Genomic DNA, 20,030 nt, shown 5'->3' on the forward strand with positions numbered 1-20,030 from the left:
AAGATGTCTGTCTTTAATTTTTTCCATTTGAGGGATGTCTCCATGGAGATCAGGTGGGTGTTGAGGAGTTTTATTTATTGGAGACTGAGACTTACTCACCAGGTTTTCCTCCTGAACTTCAGAGGGATGAAGCCAAGCCTCATGGTCCATGCGTGCTGCAGAATACCCCAAATTTGGGGAAATCATGGCTTTGGCAGGACAGGACAAATAGCCTTCAAAGGTATAAAGAATTCTCGTCTTACTCTTCTACCTTCCTGGCTCAGTGTTTTAATGTAGAAAGCAGTTCTTTCTGTGAAATGAAAATTGGGCTTGTGAAAATTTGAAGAGAGTTTTTTCTCCAGTATTTTTCCATTTTCATCTGCTTTCCTTTTATTTATTTTGGACTCATATCTTGATCTGTGATCTTGGCCTTGGGAATCAGCACACACACACAGCCATTCAAACGCAGTGGGTATTCCCGAGGATGTCCATGACCATGAGGCTGCCTCCATACAGATCTGCAAAACTGTGACTGTCTCCTTCACAAACAGGTGTAAGGCTCCTTATTTGAAAATTCTGAAAAGTGCTGGTTCTCCCAAGAGAACTAGCTAGTTCTCACACTAGCAAGCTTATCCATTCTTGTACTATGTGACAAAAACCAAACATGAAAAAACCAGATGGAGTTTGGTTTACAGTGTGGCTCAGCAGCTGGGAAGGATCAGGAAATGGTGTTTCATCATAATCATGTTTAAGATATAAAATTATGAAGGATGTTAGGCTTCTTTTAGCATGTAGAGTAGAATAACGGTGGTGTTTGGGTATTTGCATTACAGACGCCTAAGATACTATACAGGCATTGATTTCTTTATAGTAACATTTATGACCTGGTTAGTAGTGAGCCTTTCCTTTATGATTTTACTTATACCATCTGCCTTTTAACATAAACTTGCTAAGATTTCTACTTCTGGCTTAGGTGGGTTTGGAAATGATTTCAGATCTCCCACATCCCTTCCTCCCCATCTTCTAAAATAGGACTTTGCATAATTAAGTAGTATCAGGGAAGGAGCACTGGAATTGGGAAAACCTCCCCACTGATCCTAGCTCCTTTCTGTACAGGCTGCATGGCCTTGGGAAAGTTCCCTACCCTCCTTTAAGCCTCAGTTTCTTGTTCTTATGAAATGAGGATAACATTACTAATTTTGTAGTATTGTTGCAAGGATTCAGTTACTTTAGATAATATAAAATTCCAGATACTTAGTAGTTCCCTTCCCACCATGCCCTAAAATATAAATTTGTTTCTCTCATTCGCTTCCTTCTCCTCTCTTTATTTGCTTCCATGATTTCACTTAAAGTAAACCGTAAAAACCACAGAAATAAATTATTTGGAAGTTTTCATGGCCTTTTTACTTTCGCTAAGGGGTAATCCCAAAATTCCTATTTCGGAATATTGACACTGCTGTTTGTACACAGTGCTCTCTTCTTCCCCAGCCCACACCCCTGCTTTTTCTTTGGTCTCTGCAGAGAAGAAAGATCTCTGTGTTAAGTACATTAAAGTCTTGTAATTCCTTCTTGTCATCTTGCTTATGATCTCCAGCCCCATTCCCGTCTCTTTGTGGCTGCTGCTAGAGCTAAGTACCTTTGGGGCAGATTGTGGTTACTCTGCACTGCCAAATTATAACGCAAAGATGAAGGTAGGCTTTGGTTTACAAGGCTACACTTAATTTTGTGCTAAAACAGAGGTCAGCCTAATTAGCTAGGGGAAGCCATTAGTGGATCCACATTGTTTTGATAAGCTGAAGTAGATTAGCGTAAGAATAAAATGCCTTACCAGGTCAGTTTAGCAAATTAGTTTATTATAGTATGTGACTAATTTCAGAATCTAGTCCTTCCCACGACAGTGGGCTCCCGCCATTTGAATCTCGGGGTACAGTGTGAAGGCTTTCTCGTAGATCTGGGTAGCTCTTGTTTTCATTTTCCTCTCTGGTCCCACCACTCAGATGTGCTGGGGACCCTCCGTTTGCCACTTTGCTCGGGAAGCCTGTGGTTGGGTCCCAACTGTGTCAGCACCCACCCCCCCATCCCCCACCCCCCCTCACCCACCTTCCCACCCCCCACCCCCCACCCCACCCCCGCCACAGAAGCACCTCCAGAAGACCAGAGCCTGAAGGGAGGCTCGGGTGGGTGGTTGATGGAGGGGATGCCCTCTGCCTAAGTAGTTATAGCTCGTATGTCTTCTGATTGTTCCTTGGGTTTCTAGCAGGCACGTGTTCCATTGTTGTTAAGTAAAGCCCGGTATGTATGTTCGAAGAGTTAGCAGCGTGGCAGCTCTGCTGGCTGCCCTGCGCTGCTGTCTCGGGGATTGTTTGGTTTGGCAGATGGCCAGCTCTCTGCTATAAGATGCATTTCCTTGACAGGACAAAGTGTGGAGCCGCATTAGCTGCAAAGTTTACAAAGGTTAGCTAAACACACACAATAAATATTAATAAACAAAAAAGGCCCACCCACCTTTGATTTTGAATTCTGTTTCTTCATTCCACGTTTCAGAATCCCTGTAGTATTTGATTAATAACCAGTCTTAGGGTAATTGAGCCTTAAGTATCCTTTGCCTAAGTTAGACGGCTCATGGAGCCCTCATTGGCTGCCTTGGTGACTCATTGCCACAGTGGATGGAGCTCTGGAATGACTGTTTAGTTCAAGGGGTCTTATCTGCATTCTCCCTGCTTCCATGTGAAAAGGAGGGTAAGTGAGCTTTACGCTGACCAGCCACGTGTGTGTCTAAGAACTCCGGAAGGGGAAGGACATAAACAGGAATAGAGGTGCGGAGGCCTGAGCTTGGGCTACCTAGAAAGCAATCCAGCCTTGGTCTGTTGGCCTGGGCAGTTGCCTCTCTCTAACATTTACACCCTCAGAGTAGAGGGAGAGAGTAACAGTAACCTGCTGCCCCTGGAAACTGCCTGTTTGGCTGGGTGTCTTGGAATTTACCAGGCCTACATTGTGGATCCTTTCCAATTCTGCACCCTGCTCACTTGAAAACATATTTGAGAACCAGTAATCTTAGACTGCTTAGACAGACCTCTAGAGAACCAAGGAAGTGAAATAACTTTAATACTATGTCCTTGAGATTGTCCTGGGGCCATTTGTAGGTGGCTGAAATTTCTGAAGGCCCTTGAAAGCCCCTCTTACTATTGTCTATCACTCTCTGGTTCATGCATATCCCTCTTTTTAGGACCACATTAGGAAGGAACAAGCTCTACTTTGTCTGTAGGATACTTGAGTATGATAATGATCTAGAGAAATAAAATTATTCTCCATAGATTGTACTGATTTTAACTTGAACTTTCACTTGTCTCTAACTCCGCATAGCAAAGCAGTCCATGTAGACTTGGGTGAACTCTGACCCTTAATTCATTCCATCAGCAAACATTTATTGAACACCACACACTAATCTAGGCATTTGGGATACATTGCCACCTAAAACACGCCAAGATCTCTGCCTCTGTGGAAATTATGTTCACATCAGGGAAGCAGATAATAAGCATAATTAAAGATAAAATTATATATTATGTTAAAAGGTGATACTTGCTTTGGTTAAAATGAAAAAAAACAGAGTAAGGGAAGTTGTGGGGTACAATTTTAAATGGGGCACTCTTGGAATGATGACATGTAAGCATTGATTTGAAGACGAGTATTGGCTTGGATGAACTTAATCTAGGTTGGGTTTTATAAGGTTAAGTTCGTGACTCTTCTCATGCTTCCTTATACCTAGCCATGACCATTTGGAAATTTCCAGTGGCCAAGGCATGATTCTCAAATGAATCTCAATGGCAGAGCACCTGTAAGTCAGGCTGTGCTTTGTAGACCGTGAACTGTTGATACACTTAATTCCATCTTACCAGCCAAGCACAGTCTTATAAGATAAAATGTGTCTTCTATGCTTGTGCATTATAAAGTAGGTTTCACAAGCATATGAATGAAATGACAACCCTCCCCCAAAAGCCAAGCCTTATGTGATATACTGTTCTCAAGGATTTTTGTTAATAACCACTCACTACGTTATGTTTTATCATCTTTTAGTGCTTGCTCGTGGACACTGGGTAGCGGGCACCATAGATTTAAGAAAAAATTGTGGAAAGAACACTTAAAATTATAAAAACTTGCCCTTTTAACCCAATTTTACCCCCCCCCCCAAAACTGGGAAAACACAGCCACTCTGGTTTTATTTTCTCTATAGACCATCTCAGCTGTCTTCCGTGCTGCAGAGCTTAGGAGCCGCTCTTGTAGAGCATTGTCAGACAAGAATGAGAAGATCTGCAGACTCTTAGGTTTCCTCTTGAGTTCCTCAGGAATCTCAGAGAAGGATCTGGGGCCATATAACGATATGCATACTTCTCGCCAGTCAGGTGGGAGCCAGAATTCCTATCAAAAGGGATTGAGGAGATGCACAGATACTCTGTGTAAACAAGAATGGGATGGTTAGGGCGAAGAAACTAGAGAAATTCAGCCTGAGATAGATTTGGAAGCCAGGAATTTTCGCAATTTTCATTTTGCTCTCAGAACCTAAAATAGCAGTATCTAATCGTACCCTTTTTTCTTTAGTCCTTGTACATTGCGTGGCACATGATGGTCCTTAATAAATCTTGAATTGGTGTTTCCATGCATTGCTTGTTCTATCAGAGTGAGATCTGTAGAACTTGGCCCTCGGTGTCTCTGCCTACCAATTTGAGCTTTATCTCCCCACCGCCCCACCATTCTGTCCCTGCTAAACCTCCCACTTCGGCCTGCTTACTGCAGACACAAATTAAAAACAGGTTGTCATTCTCACTGAGAACTCATTCTTTTTGACCCCAGAGCACCACTTGTTTTCCTTACCAGTAATGAATTTAAAGGATCATAACTTCCAGCGAACCTTCTCTTAAATAGTTTTTCATTCAGGTTAATGTCAAGTCTTTGTATGCTGTATCTCTGTTTTACTTCTGCTATCATCCTGCTGGTTTATCTCATAGATAGGGAGATATTATTCAATGCCTGCAAATATGTGTTGTTCCTGAAAAAGCTTTATGAGATTTGGATCTTGGTGAACTAAAAACAATAAGCACCTGGCTTCAATCTGCTGTCCAGAGGGACGTATTGTGTGTATAAAAGCATGAAACACTGAGATCTAAATCTGCTTCAGTGGTAAGCGGAACTGAGTTATGTGGGCTTAGCATTCCAAGATGCCAGTCTCACATGGCCAAGGAGCCGGGGAAGCCTACCTCTGCTGTTGCTAGGTTGTCAGGAAAAGAGAGGAGCGGTGTCAGGAAGGAACATCTTTTTCATTTTTTTAAAAGATTTTATTTATTTATTTGACAGACAGAGATCACAAGTAGGCAGAAAGGCAGGCAGAGAGAGAGGGGAAGCAGGCTCCCTGCTGAGCAGAGAGCCCAATGTGGGGCTCGATCCCAGGATCCTGAGATCATGACCCGAGCCAAAGGCAGAGGCTTTAACCCACTGAGCCACCCAGGCGCCCCATCTTTTTCATTTTTAAAGGGTATCACACTTATAACAAGTGATGGAATAGAACCTAACTCAGGGACACAACCTTCTGGTTTAGGGGGAGAATGTCCTAAAAATTACAGGTAACCATCAGGATGATGCCCACTTTTGCAAACTAGCCACCAAGATAGGATTTTTCCCATCTTTATTTGGCTTCTTTAGTTGATCCCCATGCCTTTCCTTTTCAGAGTGTTGTCCGCTGCCTGTGGCATCCGAAGCTGAACCAGATCATGGTAGGAACTGGAAATGGATTGGCTAAAGTCTATTACGACCCCAACAAGAGCCAGAGGTATTTCATAAGTATGGCCTGTTTTAGATGGATGACAACAACTGGGGGGAGGGCTTCATTTCCCACCCTGCTTTTATTTATTTCCCCCTTTGATGGGGATCCACCCTTTTAGAAAATGCAGCTGGCATGGAGTAAAGCCTCAGACTCCTGGTATTGTACTTTAAAGAGGATTTGGATATTGCCCTTGATCCAGACAGAATTCGAAGTGAAAGTTTCCTGAGGATTTGCAGTTCTTTAGCTGAAATGCTGAGTGCAAAGGGGGAAAAAGTCTTGCCCACTTTGCATACTTCCCTGGACATGGCATTAGCAGTGATACATGTAAGGGATTAACAAAGTAGAGAACTAACCACTTACAGGAAGTGGGAACAGCTAGTCTGTTTTGTTCCCTTTCTGTTTGGGCTTTTATCAGGTAGTGGTTTGGATTTTGGGGGTTGTTCTCCACCAGCAGATAGGAACAGCACAAATTATTTCCTCTTCAACCCTATGCCCGCCCCAAATGCTAGACTTAAACATCCCCGTGTGTTTCATAAGTCTGAAAACTTCACAGGAGGCTCCCTCTATTCCTCAGATTATTTTCATTTTCTTTGGGCACAAAGATGAACACTTGTCACCACCCCAAATGACGATGGTTTTGTTTCTCTCTTAAGGTACACTACTTGATTAGCTCTTTCTCTGGAGTAAGCCTTGGTTAGCTAGTATTAAACTGCACATGCTAAATTCACTGGGGCCCACCATAAACCTGTTGTGAGGTCTCACATCCTTTTTGAGGAAAGGAAACTCCTCCTCTATTAACGAATGTTCATTGTTATAATTTGGATCTGAATAGAAACAGACAGTCCTGTCTTCCCTTGGAACTTTGTGGACTAGCTTTGGAACCCTTGCCCTCTAAAATAAAGTTTTCATTGTATTTAAGAACAAATAGGATTTTGTTTGTTTTTTAATAAGTAAAGAAATTAAAAATGCTACGTAATTAGAATGAGAGAGTCTGTTTCACTTGAGAAAACAGTGAGCCCCATTTGCTAGCCCCTATTTGGAAGCTACTATGTTTGGAATCTTGAAGAAATTTTTTTATTTGTATTTGCTCCTCCTGAGAGGGATCGCTCATTATTGCTAAGGAGAAGTGAAATGTTCTAATCGGACTTTTGGTTAATCCCACACATTCTTGGGCAGTTGCCCCGTGGCAACACTGCCAGGCCGACTCAGTTCCAGACACTTGTACTCTTACATTTGAGATGCGGACAAATGCCACTTGGGGTGTAGACCACCCAGGTTGCTTTCATCTGAGACATAAACTAAAATTTGAACCCTGTGACCGTCACGGTAAAAAGGTTTTTAAATTTTATTTATATCTCTCTAAGATCTTAAATTTTAAGTTATTTCTATAGATTTCTTAAACTAGCGTTCTGTTGCCCAGTTACCTTTCCAACCCTTTCACTCAGTAGTAACCACTGACTGACAGACTTGCTTTCCCATAAATTTAAGCTCTTATCACCAAGGCCCCTTCTGTTGACCATCCCTTAGAAAGTCAAGGACTTGGCGAGATGGTGTGCACAGAGTGTGTTCCTGAAAGTATCTAATGCTTTTGACATGACTTTCTGTTTATAAGACCAAGTAAAGAAAATAATGTGCTTTTACCCGCCCCAGGGGAGCAAAATTGTGTGTGGTTAAAACCCAGCGGAAGGCAAAACAAGCCGAGACTCTAACCCAGGACTACATCATCACCCGTAAGTTGTTAGCGTGGTCTCTCCATCATCTTTCTCCCTTCTGCTGTAGTGTGGTGTTGCTCTCATGGCTTTAGAGACAGAAAAAGTCTTCGGAGTCTGGGCATATATTACAAAATACTATGTGGACAGGGCTGCGAGTCATGTAACAGCTAACCACTGTAGCTTCTGTGACTCATCACAGAGACAGGGTAATTTCATGTAACTTTCAACCCAAAAGGAAAAGCCTATTTGAGCCTAATGCATTACTCCAAAGTAGCCTTTTAAAGAATAACAATCTGTTCTAAGAATAAACAAGAATGAGTGCTGGTCTTGGAATCAGGAGACCTGGATTTGTCCAGTTCTACCAGTGGCATGCAGTATGATGTTGAACAACTGAACTTTATCAGGAGAGGGGGGAGACTGGGTGACAGGTCTCCTTCAGCTCCCTCTGAGACTCTGTGACAATAGATCTGGAGACATTTAGATACAAAAGGAACTACCCAGAAACCTTACCAGAATAAGCAGCTTCTCTCACGTTTGTCAACCTGGCAGATGTGTGTTGCCCAGGGCCAGAGCCTCCAACCTGTCACAGCTAGTGGCTGGAGGGACATCTTGGAAGAAGTAGCAGTTGTGATAAGCAGATGCCCTGTGGACCTCACCAGGGTCTCCGTCTCAAGCCCAGGGGGCGCTGTACTGCTGGGTTTTTCTCCCTGGTAGTGGGTCTCCTGTAAGACCAAGTCCCTTGGAGCTTATGATCAGTAAGGAGATCCCGTGACACTTTTTGCAAGAGTAGAAGTGTTAAAGTCGGTGTCACAACCAGTCTAGCTCATGTAATTACATGCGGCCTACTTAAATTCCTCCAGTCGTTTGAAGTGAAAAGCTATTTTTCCCCCTCCTAAAAATACTGTTGTGTCGTGTTGCCCAACAGAGTGACGGGGTGGCTGTGTTTCTCAGCTCCCCTGACTCAAGGCAGGAGAGTTTTACTGGTGAGTGAGATGGTCCTGGCCCTAGCAGGTGCTAGGGAAAGGGGGATACTAGAAGAGTTTTTGAAGTATTTGAGACATTTCTATCATTCATATTATGAATTCCCTTTGAGCCCCTCTTAATCCTTTTCCTTCTCTGCCCTGATCCCCTGGATAAAGGTTTTCTCTTTTAAAGGAGGTTGTACTCCCCATGTAAGGATCCAAAGAAAATATTCTGAAACAGTTTTTGGTTAAGAAAAAGATCATTATTTAATTTCCCCCCCAGTCACCTTCTTGCTCTCCCGCAGAATATCACTATTTTCCTTTTACATCCATAGACTCTTTTATAAGATTTAATTCTGACATTGAGTAAACAACCAGTAGCAATTGGACAAATACTACTCCGAGTCTTACCCTTTTGTTTCGTCCACCATATAGAAGTAGGGAAAAGTCTTCATCAAGTCACCATGCCCGGAGATCCAGACCCCCCGCCCCCCGCATTCAGGGCAACCTTTATCCCAGTTTCAGTGGGAGAAGTGCTCCTCCCTTCCGGTTACTCAGTGTTGTCAACTCCTCCTGAGAGGTGGTCACATTTCAGAAACGTGTGAAGTGATTCCAGAGGTTTTTTGAGGAGTCCGAGGAGACTTCAAGGCTGACAGGCGAGCTGCTGGCCTTATTCACATTTGGGTCCTGTAAGAAAAAAATAAGAAGCAGTCCCATTAAGTGTTTTCATTTCAAAACCACAGAAATTAAGTTTAACTGCTACCCATGGTTTGGGCAACGGGGAGCCTCACCAGTGTTTCCATGACAGTATTTGACAGTATTTCCTGAGTGCCATTAGTTGCCAGGAGAGGTGAACAATGAGTCTGGTTTCAAACAAAATTGGCTAATTGGTTACAGTAAGACTGTCTTTTATTATTAGAGGAAGGCTGTCATTATGACTTCCATTTCATCTTCAAGTTAGTCATGCTTCAGCTATGTTTTTGGATGGAAGGGTTATTATTATAATAAAATTTTTCAAATGTGACTTCTCGTAGCTCATGCCTTGCCTATGTTCCGTGAACCCCGCCAACGGAGTACAAGGAAACAGCTGGAGAAGGATAGACTGGATCCCCTGAAGTCGCATAAACCCGAACCTCCTGTGGCAGGCCCAGGTGACCGTGATTGATCCAGCTGGTGACCTACAGAGGGGTGGGGGGCGGGGGGGGGCAGGGTTCGCTGAGAGAGAAGTGGGAAGATGCTTTGCTCCTGATTGCTGCTTTGTCTCTAGGGAGATTTTACTACATGGTGGTTTTCAAACATTTTCTTTTTAGCCTCAGAACTTTTTGCTTAAAGGATGCAGAATCCTGGTGCATAAAACTGATAAAAATGGAGCTGCACTGCTAACAGAGAGAAGGCTGGGCCCCTTTCTGCTCGGTCTCTGACTTGAGCCCTTTTAGGTGATCTTGGTGGAACTCTAGGGTTCCCAGAACCCAGTGTTGAAACTACTGCTGTCAGTGTTGGCTTCGTACAAACATTTGAGTACTTTGACCAGAATCCGGGCTAGATTAGGTTTCACATAAGGGAGAAGTGGCCATCATTTAGTTTTGTGTTGATAAAATGGAGCTGCCCATTCCCCTAGAGGATGGATAGAAGTCCTTAGAAGTTTGAAGAAAGTAGGTACCCCCTCCCAACCCCGCCCCCCCCCCCCCCAAAAAAAAAGAAAGAAAGAAAGAAGGTACCAGAAGCAAGCAAGGCAGCATTGCTATTATACGACACATACACTTCCTGGAATCTCATTTTACTCGTTATCACTTGTGTGGTTTCTGTTTTCCTAGGCTCCTAAGCCTATAGCTTTTGACTTGTTCGTTCATCCTGAACCTCAGTTCTGGGCCTCCATCTGTTTTTGGTCTGCCCTTTCCGCCTTGAGCCTTGAAAACATTTCACATATCTATCTTAACTTTTTTTTTTTTTTTTTTTTCGTTTTCTCTGCCACCATTCTAAATCAAAGTTCCTAAATAATATTCTTACCTGGATTATTGAAAAGCCTTTCTAACTAGGCACCGTATCTCAAGTCACTCTCTTTCCTTCCCACCTTGCCTTCATTCACTTTCTATATAGCTTTTATTCCCAGCTCCTCTGGCTTTCACACTGCTACTGCCCCCAAATCTTATAAGCTCCCCACTGTCCGTTTGCATTTCTAGAGAGTCATTCTCTGCATTCTGACTCTAACGCACTTTTGAGCATCACACCTCTCCTCCCTCCTCCTCCGATCTTCTGATACGACTGTCAGGTCACTCCTGCCTGCAAATGCCCATTGAATTGTCCTCTTTCTGTACTTTTGTTCTGAAACCATTCTGCTCATTCTGAAAATGACCGCTGCCTTCAGAGCTTTCTCAGATTGGATCCGTCTCTTCCTAAAGAGCTCCCCAACCACCTCAGTACTATAATAGTTTGTAAGTACTATAACAGTTACTGGCCATGCAAATTCTTTCACAACTAATTATTTCCTGCCTTTTTTAGTCTCCTCTTATCTTGATTTATAGAATTAATCATATAGCACAATTTGGCTCTTCATGTGTAGTTTTGGTTTGTTTTTTTTTTCAAATCTTCCTAAAATGTCATAGATTTTATGGGTGCCTGGGTGGTTCACTGGGTTAAGCATGTGCCTTCAGCTTAGGTCATGATTCCAAGGTCCTGGGATGGAGCCCCATGTCGTGCTCTCCGCTCAGTGGGGAGTCTGCTTCTTCCTCTCCTTCTGCTTCCTGCTCCCCCTGCTTGTGTTTTCTCTCTCTCTCTCTCTCTCTCTGACAGATAATAAGTTCTTCAAAATAAAAGTCATACATTTTTTTGACTACCAGGCACCAGACTAGCTGTTGGAGATCCAGCAGGGTGCAGATCCCTGCCCTTAGAGAGCTTTTGTCTATGAGAGCAGTTCTAGTACCATAAAATAACGTGAATCAGGGAATTCAACTTGTTTGTTTTTTCTCCTACAAGGTACTTGGGAGATGGCAAGCCCTAAGATATATTTGTTTAAAGCTATAATAGGCATCTAATGAATACGGATTAATTTTTTTAAGATTTATTTATTAGAGAGAGAAAAAGAGAGAGCATGTGTGTGTGCATGCAAGTGGTGGGGAGGGGCAGAGGGAGAGAATCCTGCAGCAGACTCCCTGCTGAGCGGGGAGCCCACCTCAGTGCTCCACACCAGAATCCTGAGATCCTGACCTGAGCCGAAATCAAGAGTCAGCCCCTTGACTGACTGAGCCACCCAGGTGTCCCAGTATTGGTTATTTTTATGAACTGAATTTCAAATGTTCACACCTAAGGAATCTTTTCAAGGCCTACACATGGCCAAGTATTTGTAATTCTTCCTTGCATTGGTATCACTATGTAGATGAAACAGCTAAGACATACTTTAAAAAGTCTCTATTTAAAAATGTTATGGGAGGGGTACCTGGGTGGCTCAGTGGGTTAAGCCTCTACCTTCAGCTCAGGTCGTGGTCTCAGGGTTCTGGGGTTGAGCCCCACACCGAGCCCTCTGCTCAGTGGGGAGCCTGCTTCCTCCTTTCTCTCTGCCTGCTGCTCTGCCTACTTGTGATTTCTCTCTGTCAAATAAATAAATAAAAATCTTAAAAAAAAATTAAAAAAATGTTCTGGGGAAGTTAAAGTTTGTTGATTTCCTACTTCGGTTGTGATGATCATAAATGAAACCCGAAGAGATGATACCGAAGTCCCCTTGAGATTTGTATGCTTCAGGCCGGGATCTGAAGAAGCCCCAGAGCGCTCCAAACCTTGATCGTGTAGGGAATGACAAAAATTGGGTAAACCTGAAGCTCTGGCCTCACTCTGTTTCTCATGTCACCTGCCACCTTGGAAGCCAGCATTGAGGAATTCTCAACCTTTTCAGATAAGTACAGGGCATACAAGGTAGTATGCGTCTATATTGTCATGCTCATTCCAGGTCTGATCTGTGTTTTTTCCCTGGGAACAGGTCGTGGCGGCCGGGTTGGAACCCACGGGGGCACTCTGTCGTCATACATTGTGAAGAACATTGCTTTGGACAAAACCGATGACAGCAATCCCCGGGAAGCCATTCTGCGGCATGCTAAAGCAGCTGAAGACAACCCGTATTGGGTTTCTCCAGCATATTCTAAGTAAGGAAACAGCCTTTTAAAATAGAAAAAAAAAATATTATGTTGAATGAATTGGAAAGAATATAACGACACTACTTTGAGGTTCTAATTCTCCATTTCTTGTTTTATTCTTTTTTTAAAGATTTTTAAACTTATTCATTTGACAGAGATCACAAGTAGGCAGAGAGGCAGGCAGTGGGTGGGGAGCAGAGAGCCTGACTCGGGGCTTGATCCCAGGATGCTGGGATCATGACCCAAGCCGAAGGCAGAGGCTTTAACCCACTGAGACACCCAGGCGCCCCTCTTGTTTTATTCTTGAGCATGAAAAATAAGCCAAGTACTCATAGTCCTGAACCTAGCTATTTGTATGTATCTTAGGACTCTAGTATGGTGCATTTTTAAAGTAGGTCAATTCCATCAGTTATGACCTAGTATAAACCCATTATGGGAAGTCCATCCTACCTCTGGCGAGAAGGAGGAAGAGCACTCCCCGCATGCATTATCTCAGTTGAAGAGGGTTTAAAAGCAGATGAAGAGGAGCAGTTTGTAGGTCTGTCATCACGGACTGCTTTGCAGCTGCAGAACTGTGTCCATAAGGAGCACGCACGTTGGCAGAGTAGAGCCCTCCTCCGCGGATTCCCTCAGGTGGCTCCACATGGGTGAACATGTCGTGGTTCTTAAAGCCTCCAAACCAGGCACATTTACACTAGAGAAGGGTCATGTTGTAGAATTTTTTGTTTCGTTTTATTTTGAGCACTTCCTTGCTTTCCGATACCATATAATGTGCCAGAGTCATCTTTGGTTTTCCTCCTCCAGTCCTGGAATCAACTACTCCTTCAAGGAGCCTAGGCTTCTTTTGTTTGAGAACATGTTTAGAAACCAAGACATGGGTGCTAGATGTCCCTATTGCTACCCAATTGTCATTGCTTCTAGTTCCTCCTTTAGGTCTTCTAGTTCTTCCTTTAGGTCTTCTTAGCTGACAAAACTTGAAAAAATATATATGTATACTAACCTGTGCTTCAACACACGTACACATATGTACATATATACGTACACACATGCATACATATCTGTATTCATATTTTAAAAACTATGAGTTTATACTGATGCCTCTGATTTCAATCCTATACTCCTGGTTTCATTTTACCTTTCTCCTTCCTGTATTTTTAACTTCTTTCTCCAATAATGAAAAACCCAGCTTTCATTGCTGACAATATATTCACTTATTTATTCACTGCTAGTTTACCTATAAAGTAGTTTCAAAATTGCCTACCCATACACCTGTGAGAAACATTTCCCCAAGTAGGATTTCTTTAACCACATTCATGTAGTTTTGTTGTTGTTGTTGTTTCGGGTTTTTTGGGATTTTTTTTGGTTATTGTTTTGTTTTGTTTTTTGTCCTTTTGGCCTTATAGTATTTGGTCAAGAGACTGGTTTTCACAAGTGAGATATTTTCTTCTCCACTCCTGTCAGGGTGGTTCTAGAATTCGTTTGAAATGCAGCTAGGGTCCTTTTTTAGTGTCGCATTCCTTTTTGGGGTTTCCCCTATGTTCTGTTTATTTTGGAGGTTTATGTAGGGTGTGCAAAATAATACTCTAGTGTTAGGAGTCAGGGCCTTAAAAAAGACTCGTTCTTTCCCTCTGTTCCCGCATTTCCATGCCCCACTTCTCTTGGTCCCTAACCCACTCACTCCCGCAGGTAGCCTATCTCTTTAGTTTCTGGTCTACCTCTCCCGTAGGTCTTTTGCACAAGTGAACAGATTTGTATTTTCTTCTACCCTCTCCTTTCTAAAGGCGAAGCATAATATAATATGCTATTCTGAAGGATAGCATAATATACATACCCTTTTGGGCCTTGCTTTTTTCACTTAGGATTATGCCCTAGAAATCATTCTACGTCAGTTCATAGAGCTCCTTCTCGTTCTTTTTCACTACTGCATAGTACCCCATCGCAGGGAAGTATAGTTGATTCAACCACTCTCCTATGAGTAGACATTTAGGTTGTCCCAGTATTTTGCAATTTCTAGCAGTGCTACAGTAAATAAATTTGTGCGTATGTATTTTTATATCATTGGAGGTGTGTTTAGGTTTTTATTTGATGTCTTTATATATTATTAAAGTTTTCTCCTAAATTTTGAGAAAGCTAGACCCTGATCACTTTTCAGAACATTAATATGCTGGGAAAAAATCACTTACGAACCAATTCAACAGACATGGTATGCCAGTATCAGTGCTCTGTCTGCTAATCACTGTGACCTATTTGCGTAAAAGAAAAACACGCTATTTTAGCTTGGGTTCCTTAGAAGTAGGTCCTGAGACAAAGATTCATATAAAGGTGCTTTTAAGATACTTTATTATTAGGATGCTTATTAGGACGCACCCATAGAGAAAACCAATAGGGGAGTAGAGAAGTATAATGAGGCCAAGTAAGGGTGTATCAAGCAAGGTTTCAGGGACCAGCTCCCCTTTAGCTCAGTCTGCAGGGTAACCCTGGAGACCCAGGTCAGAGGCGTGGTGACTGGAGTCCTCACACTCCAGTATCTGTTGATCCTTGCTAATGGCTGGAGATGGGGCCCGGGGGATGACATTCCCAGGTACTTTCAGCTTTCCAGGGCTTCAGCAACCTGCTGACAGCCCTCTGACAGAGAGAGAGAGCTGCTGCTGTTGTGAGTGAAAGTACCCCACACAAAAATGCTGAAGAGATTTGCGGGCCGCTGGTGGGGAGCGCTGCCTCCTCCGCTGTCCGTGTAGAGGAACAGACTTGACTCTGTACTGTCAGGGGCGGTTGTTCACAGTGTGTACTAATAACCAGACGGTACAGATGGAACATCTCTGAACAATTAGTTGGATAGTATTACAACAGCTAAGAGGGTCATATTAAGGCTGGCCAGCTAACTAGTGTGCATTTAGCCCTCTTTTGTATAGAATTTGTGTGTGTGTAAGCTAATGTATGTCAACACATCATTGGCAGTCAGATAAGCTTATAGATTATGCCTCTGTTGACACTTCTGTTTTTAATGGAGTCATTATTTTCTATTACTATTAGGGGTTTTTTATACTTAAAGAAATTTGTTTAGAAACAGGCAAAAAAATTAGCTGAGGAAAGAAGAGGAAACAGAGCCATGTTTTAAGATTTGCTAAACATAGTGAGCATCATTTGGAGAAAAATTTGGCACTATCTATACAAATTTAAAATGCAAATAGCCTTTGACTTGGCAATTCTGTTTCCAGAAGTTTTGCACATGTGGGTAAATATGTATGTCCAAAGATACTAAGTTGAGTATTGTTTATGAAAGCAAAAGATGGGAAACAATGTAAGTGTCCTTCAGTGAGATATTGTTTTAGGAAAGTACAATACATCCATTTAATTAAAGGTAACAAGAAAATATAAAGAATGAGCTAGGTATATATGGATGGATGTGTCCCAATCTCCTTAAGTAAAAAACAAATAAGCAAAAATAGAAACCTGCTTGCAAAACATGCTCTCTGTATACCTGTGTTTTTACACAGTGAATGTACCTACTCGCATATGTGACCATTTATACATGAACTCCCCCTGGGAAGAAATACAAGAAATGTAGGTGGTGGGTATCTTTTAAGGAGGAGAACAAAGGAGTGGGGAGGGGTCGGGGTGGGGAGAGCAGCGTGAAGTGAAAGGGGCCCTCGAAGTTCCATAGTCTGCCCATGAGCACTGCTGGATTTTTTTCACTGTGCATCTATTCCTTAAAATCTCAGACATGTAAATGACATATGATATTAAAGTTAGATCCTTCATCAAAATAATTAGTTGTTAGAAATTATAACAATAACCCGGAAGTTCTAAGGCCAGCTTCCTGGCTTACTATCCAGTAGGTTCTAAAAGTTATCTTCTCAGTGTCTCATTTTCTTCAGTGGTAAGTAAGGTCTTTGACACCTTCATTTAAATTATATATTGTTAATATCACCCAATAATCAGCAGTATTATTTCAGTATTTATGGAAATACCTCAGTAATTTACTTTGCATGTAAACACACACAAACCTATTTGTTGTGTTGTGTATTTAATTGTTCAGAGATGTTCCATCTGTACCGTCTGGTTATTAGTACACACTGTGAACAACCGCCCCTGACAGTACGGAGTCAAGTCAAACTGCTATTTGATAGTAGTTTGCTATCAAATGTATTTTAATGTAGTCAGATTTAGGAATTTTTTCTTTCTTGGGTTTTGTTTTAGTTAGGAAGGCCTCTGCATTCAAGATGGTTCTTCAGATTCTCCCATCTTTCCATTAATACCTTCTTTTTAATTTTTTTAGTGTTAAATCTTTTATTCACCTGAAATTATTTTAATGAAGGGAGTGAGAAAGGTATCTTCGTTTCCTGTGGCCACTGGAACAAATTACCACAAGCATGGTGGCCTGAAAGGCAGAAATGAATTCTCTCACAGTCTGGGGGCCAGAAGTCTGAAATAAAGGTGTCACAGGGGCTACACTCCGTACAGAGGCTCTGGGAAAATCTGTTCCAGGCCTCTGCTAGCTTCTAGATTTTGCCTGCAAGCTTGGCTCAGAGCCACCGTGACCCCAGGCTCTTCTCAGTTCTCTCTTTGACTTTTGCTTTGTGTGAGTCTCCTCTTCTCTCTTATAAGGATACCCATGACATCATCTGGGGCCCACCTAAGATAATCCAGGATTATCTCCTCATCTTAAAATCCTTAGTCATATCTGCACATCCTTTCTTTCCAAATAAGGTCGTATTCACAGCGTCCAGGGATTTGGGGTGGATATTTCAGCCTACCACAGTAGAGCTCTAATTTGATTGTTTCCTGTTGGTTAGCCAGTTGGTTAGCCAGTTGCTGTAACATTTTTTAATTGGATAATCTAGTTTTCCTCATTGAATTGAAACCACATGGTTACACACACGCACTTCCATTTGAATTTGAGCCCACTTCTGCGCTCTCTGTTGCATTCTCTTATGTGGTCTGTTCAAGTAGCAGTATCAGACTGTTTTCATTGTTGTTGGGCTGCCTGTTCTCGTTCTTCTTAGTAAAACTTTTCCATTCTGCAGGTTCCATGACTTTAAGCTATCTAGTAAATAGCCTGCCCCCCAATTCTTGGTGCTATTTGCATTGGAATTGAGTCAATGTATATATTAACTTAGACTGAGTTTTACAATATTGGTTTTTTAAAACCAAGAGCAAGGGGGCACCTGGGTGGCTCAGTGGGTTAAGCCTCTGCCTTCGGTTCAGGCCGTGATCTCAGGGTCCTGGGATCAAGCCCCGCATCAGGCTCTCCACTCAGCGGGGAGCCTGCTTCCCCCTCTTTCTGCCTGCCTCTCTGCCTACTTGTGATCTCTCTGTCTGTCAAATAAATAAATAAAATCTTAAAAAAAAATTGTTTAAAAAAATAAATAAATAAACCAAGAGCAGGGTATGTCTTTCTATTCAGTCACATCTCTGTCTCTCAGTAGTATTTTAAAGTTTTCTTTATATAGATCTTTCACATTTTCTTTTAATTTTGTTTCCAGTAATTTTATCTTTTTTGTGCCATCATAAATAGAACCTTTTCTTCTGCTGAGTTTATAACTCCTGTGTATATGGGAGTGCTGTGTGGCCACATAAATGTGTATTATTAATGCATATGTAGGTAGTTGCTTTATATACAGCTATATTTACCCTGTTTTCCTCTTGTTTTCAATAATTTTACACTCAGTTTACTTGTAGTTTCCAGGCAGAAAATTATATCCTATGCAAACAATGATACATTTACCTCATTCTTTCTAATTATTTTAATTTACTTTTATTTTAATTAAAAACTTTTTTTTATTTGAGTTTAGAGGACACACAATGTTACATTACTTTCAGGTGTGCAGCTTATGATTTTACAAGTTTATACATTATGCTGTGTTCATCATAAGTGTAGCGGCCCTCGTTCCTGTTATGTCACTGTTACAATATCATTGACTATATTCCTCATGCTGTGTCTTTTATTCCTGTGACATATTCATTCTAAAATTGGAAGCCTCTGTCTCCCCTAACCCCCAACCCCCTCCCCTGTAGCAACCATCAGTTTGTTCTCTATATTTATAGGTCAAATTCTGTTTTTTATTTATTTATTCATTGTAAGGTTTTGTTTGTTTGTTGGGTTTTTTTAGAGTCCACTGGTGAATGCAGTCCTGCAGTGTTTGTCTTTCTCTGACTAACTTAGTTTACTTAGCATAATACCATCCACGTCCATCCATGTTGTCTCAAATGCCATGAACTTATCCTTTTTTATGGCTGTGTAATATTTCACTGTGTATATGTGTGTGTCACATCTTTCTTATTCATTTGTCTAATGATAGATATTTAGATTGCTTCATATTTTGACTATTGTAATTAATGCTGCAGTAAACATAGGGATGCATGTATCTTTTCAAATTATTGTTTTTGTTTCTTTGGGTGAATTACCCAATAGTGGAATTACTGGATCACGTGGCATTTCTATTTTTAATTTTTTGAGGAACCTCCATACTGTTTTTCACAGTGGCTGTACCAGTTAACATTCCCACCAATAATGTATGAGCTTTTCTTTTTCTCTACGTCCATGCCAGCACTTACTGTTTCTTGTGTGTTTGAGTGTAGTCATTCTGGCAAGCGTGAGGTGATATCTCATTGTGGTTTTGAGCTGCATTTCCCTGATGATCAGTCTGTTGGCCATCTGTATGTCTTCTTTGGAAAAATGTCTGTTTGGGTCCTCTGCCTGTTCTTTAATCAGATTGCTAGGGGGAAGCAGTTGGTGTTGACTTATATAAGTTCTTTATGTATACTGAATATTAACCTCTTACTGGATCTGTCATTTGCAAATATCTTCTATTCAGTAGGTTGTCGTTTTGTTAATGGTTTACTTTGCTGTGCAGAAGCTTTTTATTTTGATGTAGTCCTACTCATTTATTTTTGCTTTTGTTTCCCTTGCCTCAGGAGACACATTTAGAAAAATGTTTGTACAGGCTGATGTCAGAGAAATTACTGCCTGTATTCTCTTTTAGAATTTTTGGCTTTTTAGGTCTCACATTTAGGTCTGTAATCCATTTGAGGGTTTTTTGTGTGTGTGATGTGAGAAAGGGGTTCAGTTTCCCTTTATTGGATGTAACTGTCCAGCTTTCTCAGCACCATTTGTTGGAGACCCTGGGTTTTCCCCATTGTATAGTCTTGTCTCCTTTGTCATAGATTGATTAAGCATTATAGTGTGGGTTTATTTCTGCACTCTCTATTCTGTTCTATTAAACTATGTGTCTGTTTTTGTATCAGTAACATATTGTTTTGATTACTGTAGCTTTGTAGTAGGTCTTAAAATCTGGTATTGTGATACCCTCAGTTTTGTTCTTTTTTCTTGAGATTGTTTTGGAAATTTGGGGTCTTTTGTGGTTCCATACACATTTTAAGATTATTTGTTCTAGATTTGTGAAAAATGTTGTTGGTATTTTGATAGGGGTTGCAT

General features: G+C 41.6%; 1 protein-coding gene across 1 annotated transcript in view; it reads left to right on the top strand.

Annotated features, from left to right (window-relative positions):
* The window catches only part of WDR70 (WD repeat domain 70), a 294,218-nt gene that overhangs the window by 262,216 nt on the left and 11,972 nt on the right, over positions 1 to 20,030 (top strand). Inside the window, exons 14-17 of the mRNA XM_032851351.1 lie at positions 5,700 to 5,800; positions 7,445 to 7,524; positions 9,503 to 9,619; positions 12,439 to 12,601. Of these exons, the coding sequence (XP_032707242.1) occupies positions 5,700 to 5,800; positions 7,445 to 7,524; positions 9,503 to 9,619; positions 12,439 to 12,601 (461 nt within the window). The remainder of the gene's footprint in view (positions 1 to 5,699; positions 5,801 to 7,444; positions 7,525 to 9,502; positions 9,620 to 12,438; positions 12,602 to 20,030) is intronic.

The sequence above is a fragment of the Lontra canadensis genome, unplaced genomic scaffold, assembly GCF_010015895.1.
Source record: "Lontra canadensis isolate GAN:19392208 unplaced genomic scaffold, GSC_riverotter_1.0 scaffold5, whole genome shotgun sequence".
In the NCBI taxonomy this organism is placed as follows: domain Eukaryota; kingdom Metazoa; phylum Chordata; class Mammalia; order Carnivora; family Mustelidae; genus Lontra; species Lontra canadensis.